Source organism: Crocodylus porosus, unplaced genomic scaffold, assembly GCF_001723895.1.
Source record: "Crocodylus porosus isolate Cpor-Errol unplaced genomic scaffold, CroPor_comp1, whole genome shotgun sequence".
NCBI classification, from domain to species: Eukaryota; Metazoa; Chordata; order Crocodylia; family Crocodylidae; genus Crocodylus; species Crocodylus porosus.
In genome coordinates, this window is record NW_017728918.1 from 95886146 (window position 1) to 95892378 (window position 6233).

At 43.6% G+C, this 6233-nt stretch overlaps 1 protein-coding gene across 5 annotated transcripts in view; it reads right to left on the minus strand.

Annotated features, from left to right (window-relative positions):
- FAM184A (family with sequence similarity 184 member A) overlaps nucleotides 1–6233 on the minus strand; it is a 202726-nt gene that overhangs the window by 32193 nt on the left and 164300 nt on the right. For 4 of the 5 annotated variants that reach the window (XR_002101670.1, XM_019537968.1, XM_019537966.1 and 1 more), the window contains exons 13-14: nucleotides 3219–3403; nucleotides 2414–2560 (exon numbers count right to left, since the gene is read on the minus strand). Coding sequence is in view for 4 of the 5 variants with exons in the window: in XM_019537968.1 (XP_019393513.1) it covers nucleotides 2414–2560; nucleotides 3219–3403 (332 nt within the window). In the remaining variant the exon portion in view is untranslated. The remainder of the gene's footprint in view (nucleotides 1–2413; nucleotides 2561–3218; nucleotides 3404–6233) is intronic. The other variant, XM_019537967.1, reaches the window with a different exon arrangement.

Below are 6233 nucleotides of genomic sequence, written 5' to 3' on the forward strand. Positions count from 1 at the left end.
TTGAAGATCTACAAGGTCCCTTCCGACCCTACTTCTATGATTCTATGATAAGGGTCCTACTATCAATCATATAGGAACCAGGTGACTCAGGATTTTAGAGCCATAACTAGTTCCCACCTTTTTGCACATGACAAGAGTTTAAATTCAGCCAAGAATCTTGCCCTGTATTTCCTTTTTAAGACAAGTATGGTATAGATCTAGGCTATGCTGGTATATCATATATCATATCTTTTGTGTAAAATGGCACGAATAATTAAAACTGCTAGCTGAAAATAACACTTCTAATTGCCGGCATGAGCCTTTATGCCCCGGAAAGATTTTATCCTCAGGAAGATAATTTTGCTACCACTAACCTTCTCACCAAGTGCTTGCTGAAAGTATGGGCTCAATCACAGGAAATTAGGGTTGAAAGGAACCTCACAAGGTCATCTAGTCCAACCCAGCTCTAAGCAGAGCCATCCATAATTACATCGTCTCAGCCAACACTTTGTCTAGCCGGATCTTAAACACCTCCAAGGATTGAAACTCTACAACGGGGGTAGGCAATGTTTTTTGGCCAGAAACTGGGATGCTGCAAGCCCTGCTGGGAGCAACGCAGGCTCTGTCGCTGGCAGCAGCTACCCGGAATTTGGGCCGGCTGCAGCTGGGAGGCTCCAAACAGCTGTGCTGTGGCATGCCAAGCAAAATGGCCTCATGTGCTACATGTGCCAGGGGTTGCTGACCCCTGCTCTACAACCTCTCTGAGTAGCTTATTTCAGTGCTTCACTACCCTCCTAGTGAGAAAGTTAACCCCAAGTAACCTAATTTAGTTAAACTAAACTAACCTAATCTAACCCAGACCTTCCCTTGCTGCAACCTGAAACCATTACTCCTTGTTCTGTCATCTGCCACCACTGAAAACAGTCTAGCTCCATCCTCTTTGGAACCACCCTTCAGATAGCTGATGGTTGCTATTAAACAGTCCCTCAGTCTTCTCTTCTCCAGACTAAAGAAGCTCAATTCCCTCAGCCTCTCCTCAAAAGTCATGTGCCTCAGCCCCCAACCATGTCCGTTGCTATCTGCTGGACTCTCTCTAATTTGTCTACATCTTTTCTGTAGTGGGGGGCCCAAAACTGGGCATGATACTCCAGATGTGGCCTCACCAGTGATGAATGGAAAGGAATAATTACTTCTCTCAATCTTCTTACAATGGTCCTACTGATGCAGTTGTCTATGCCGTTAGTCTTCTTTGCATCAAGAGTACTGTTGGCTCATATTTAGCTTCTTGTTCTCTGTAACCCTGAGGTCCTTTTCTGGAGAACTGCTGCTTAGCCAGTCAGTTCCCAGTCTGTACTAGTGCATGGGATTGTTCCGTCCTAAGTACAGGACTTTGCACTTCTCTTAAATGAACTTCATGAGATTTCTTTTGGTCCAAGTCCTCCAATTTGTCAAGGTCTCTCTGAATCCTAGTTCTACCCTCCAGGATATCTACTACTCTATCCAGCTTGGTGTCATCTGTCATTTCAGTGCTTCACTACCCTCCAAACTTGCTGAGGGTGCACTCCATCCCATCTTCCAGGTTATTGATAAAGATATGGAACAAAACCAATCCCAGGACCAACCCTAGGTGCGCTCCACTTGATACTGTCTGCCAAATAGACAATTGAGCCATTGATTACTACCCTTTGAGCCCAATGATCCAGCCAGTTTTCTATCCACATTATGGTCTATTGATCCAACCTATATTTCCTTTATCAACATGTAACCTTTTCCATACCCTACTACTTAACAGGGTGTTCATTTAAAGGACAATTGTCCACTACAGCCCTTTAAGGCAGGGCCAGGCAATTATTTTGGATGGAGGGCTGCTTACTGAGTTTTGGCAAGCCATCAAGGGCTGCATGACAGGCAGCCAGGGGCAGATAAATATTAATTTTTTTAGGGGACCTGCAGGCTGGGTAGAATGGCCTGGCGGGATATTTAGAATCAATTTGGAGCTTTAACTTGGTTTCCTGATTCGATTCAGATTTGGATATTTGGCCCATGAATTGGGATGAATCTCCTCCGAAATGAGCCAGCTACCGAAGTGTCGCACAGCCCTAATACCGAGAAAGTGAAACATGTCCTGTCTTTTGTATAAAAGGACAAGTAATATGTTCCCCCCGAATTATTAAGAACTAAAAATATTTTTGTTGCTTTTTCTACTCTTTATCTTTGGGCCTAATGCTATAAAAAATTATCTAAAAAATTCCAGTGAAGTCTGTGTGAATGTCTGGTGTGCCAAGAATATTGGACTAAGCGATGTATTTAAGTGTGGTATTTGTGTGTGTGTGTCTTTCCAAGTACCTCCAACAACTTACTGGACACTATAATGAATTACTCTTCACTCAAACTCAGCCATATATGAATTTTTTTTTAATGCAACAGAACTTACGAAATTTGTAAAGCTGAATTAATTTCCTTGAGCAGCTCTTGGGTCTTATTAAAATCTGCCAGCATACTTTGTTTCTCTCTGATGTGGTCTGCTGTCAAGACATCCAGTTCTTTCTCATGTTTCTTGCTTAAATCTTGCTCATGCATCCTGTTTAATTTATTTTTTGTTAAAAAAAAGTTATTCTAACATTAGTCTGTTTTGTTTGTCATGATTTTCTGCCAGGTTTGTAATGACTTTTTGCACAGTACCAAACAACACTGAACGGAATTACTGAATCAACAAGTCCTACTGCTTAATTTTCTCTAATCTTCTAGTTTATTTCATGGAAAAGCCATCTCCTTTAATGCTTTTTGAAATAAATAAAAACCAATGATTTTTAAACAATACTTAGGAAAATTTTAATTACCATAAGCAAAATGTTTTGAAATCACAGCTGACTAATACACATTTACTTTACCATACATCAGGGTGGGCAATTATTTTGGGCGGCAAGCCGCTTACTGAGTTTTGGCGACCTATTGAGGGCCACGTTACAGGCAGCCAGGAGTAGATAAATATTAATTTTCTAAATTTTGTAGGGGCCCTACGGGCTGGATAGAATGGCCTGGTGGGCTGCATCTGGCCTGCGGGCCACATTTTGCCCACTCCTGCTATACATGGTAATAGCATTTTCTATCAGAGGGCAAATCATACTATTACATAACTAAATGCCTAACAAGACAAAGAGGCAAGTATCGCTCATAAACAGCAGGCACTGAGATTAGTAACAAAAAAAATTTTAGTTTATGGTAGGAAAAATTCATACCTGATCTGTTGGTTGGATTCACTGCGTATTCTAAGAACTTCTTTCCCCTTAAACTCCAGTTCCTTGGTCAGGGCACTTATATTCTCATGAAGATTAAGAATCTCTTTATCCAGTTCAGCTATATGATGATCTCGGTGTCTCAGCTCATCCTGTAGATCTGATATTCGGCACAAAAATTCCTTTTCCTGTCAGACAAGCAACAAGTGTAAAGGATACTTGAATGGATTCCTCTTCCAGATGTATAGTACTTACTTGTGGGAGATCATAATATACCCTACTTTTTCCATCTTATTATGATTTTTCTTCTTTATTTCCCATTACCAGTGTTTAAGTAATGAGTGCAAGGGTACAGTATTATTATCCACATACTGATAAACAAAATAAGACAGAAGACCAAGACCATTTTTTCATTGTGTGAACCAGGGGTCCAAATCAAGAGCTTAGTTTCATTATGTTGATCACAGTACAAATATGCACAAAGACATGGTCCCACTCCCAAAGAGCTTAAAATTTAAGCAGCAGAGTGATTAATGAAGGGCAACAGTAACAGAAAGGAAGGTTTAAAAAGTATTCTCTCTCCAACATGTCATCACGCATTACAGTTAACATGTCTCAATACTTCTTAAAGAGTTTATTAATAAGAGATATTGTCCAGGCCAAGACATACTCTACATGTATTCCTTCCCAAACTGGAAACAGAATGCTACCAATAAAAACTCTGCCTCATCCTGCTTTATTCAGGGGCAAGCTGCTCTGATTGAACTTCCACATACTGCCAGGATAGGAATGGACACATGATTGAGTTGTGCAAAACAGCTGATACAAAGTAAATCCCTTCCCCGCCTTTATCTTGGTATAATTTGTCTGTCCATAAACTTAGGGATGGATCCTGGTCCAGAGCCATGTCACTGCAGTTTAGGGCGCTTAACACATTTTGAGATAGTATAGCCTGTACTTGGCTACACTGTGTGCTCAGTAGGATGTGCTCTGCCTGGGCAGCTGCCCAAAGTGAAGAGAACTGCACAGACACATGTGTAATGTGCCAGTTTTCTATCTACCTTACAGTCCATTCATCCAATCCAGACTTCCTTAGCTCACTTGCAAGAATGTTATCAGTCATATCAAAAGCCTTGCTAAAGTCAAGGTATATCACATCCACTGGTCTCCCTGCATCCACAGAGCCATCCATCTCATCACAGAAGGCAATCAGGTTGGTCAGGCATGACTGCCATTTGTGAATCCATGCTGACTGTTCCTAATCACCATCTTCTCCAAGTGCTTAGAAAAGGATTCCTTGTGGATTTGCTCCATGATTTTTCCAGGGACTGAGGTGAGGCTGACCAGTCTGTAGTTCCCTGGATGCTCTTTCTTCCCTTTCTTAAAGATGGACACTATATTTACCTTTCTCCAATCATTCGAGACCTTTGCCAATCGCCATGAGTTTTCAAAGATGATGACCAGTGGCTCTGCAATCACACTGGCCAACTCCCTCAGCACCCTCAGGTGCATCCCATCTGGCCCCATGGACTTGTACATATCCAGCTTTTCTAGATAGTTCCTAACCTGTTCTTTTGCCATTGTTGGCTGCTCACCTCCTCCGCAAACTGTGCTACTTAGGGCAGTAGTCTGGGAGCCTGCCTTGTCTGGAAGACTGAGGTGAAAAAGTCATTGAGCACTTCAGCCTTTTCTGCATCTTCTGTCACTAGGTTGTCTCCCTCATTCAATAAGGGACCCACACTTTCCTTGATCATCCTCTTGTTACTGACATACTTTTAGAAACCCTTCTTGTTACCCTTCATGTTCCTTGCTAGCTGCAACTCCAATTGTTGCAAGGCAAGGCTTTGGCCTTCCTGATTTCATCCCTGCATGCCCAAGCAATATCCTTATACTCTTCCCTAGTTGTTTGGCCAGGTTTCAACTTCTTATAAGCGTCTTTTTTGTGTTTTAGTTTCCTGAAGAGTTAGTTCCCTGCCAAGCCAAGATGGTCTTCTGCCTTATTTGCTAGTGTTCCTGCACATCAGGATGGTTTGTTCCTGCATCCTCAGTAAGGCTTCTTTCAAGTCTGCTCTCCTGGACTCCTCTCCCACTCAGACTGGCCTCAAAGGGAATTATGCTCATCAGTTCCCTGAGAAGTGGTGCTTTACTTTAAACTGGGCTCCTGTGCTGAGCCCAGTGCATGCCAGAAGAGGCAGCATGTTAGTTAGATCTGGCTCACTTGATGTCTGTATAAATTTGGCACTTTAGGTGACTGAGTCAGCTATAGCTAAAAGTGCCAAAAAGCCCCACTGAAGTGCCTGATCTATATAGGTACTGCAGAGGCAGGTCCTACAGTTGGCAGGAGCAACAGGTGGGGGGTCAAGCCATTTAACTCTCTTGCTGTCTGTCTCCCTACCATGTTCCCTCCTGCCACTGTTGCAGCAGAGGGATGAATTTAAGATAGTTTCATAGTTGGTAGGGTCAGAAGGGACCTGAGCAGATCATCAAGTCCGACCCCCTCCCATGGCAGGAAAGGGTACTGGGGTGAAACGACCCCAGCAAGGTGTTTATCTAGCCTCCTCTTAAAGACCCCCAGGGTAGGAGCCAGCACCACTTCTCTTGGAAGTTGGGTCCAGATCCTAGCCACCCTGACAGTGAAGTAGCGCTTCCTGATATCTAGCCTGAATCTACCCTCTGCCAGCTTGTGACTGTTATTCCTAGTCACTCCTGGTAGTGCTCAGGGGAACAGGGACTCCCCCAATGCTTGCTGGGTCCCCCCTGACTAGTTTGTAAATGGCCACTAGATCCCCCCTCAGCCTTCTCTTCTGGAGGCTGTATAGGTTTAGGTCCCTTAGCCTCTCCTCGTACTGCCTGCCCTGCTGACCCCTGATCATGTGGGTGGCACTCCTCTGGACCCTCTCCATGTTGTCCACATCCTTCCTGAAGTGCAGCACCCAGAACTGGACGCAGTACTCCAACTGCAGCCTGACCAGTGTCGCATAGAGGGGGAGGATCACCTCCTTGGACCTGCTTGAGATG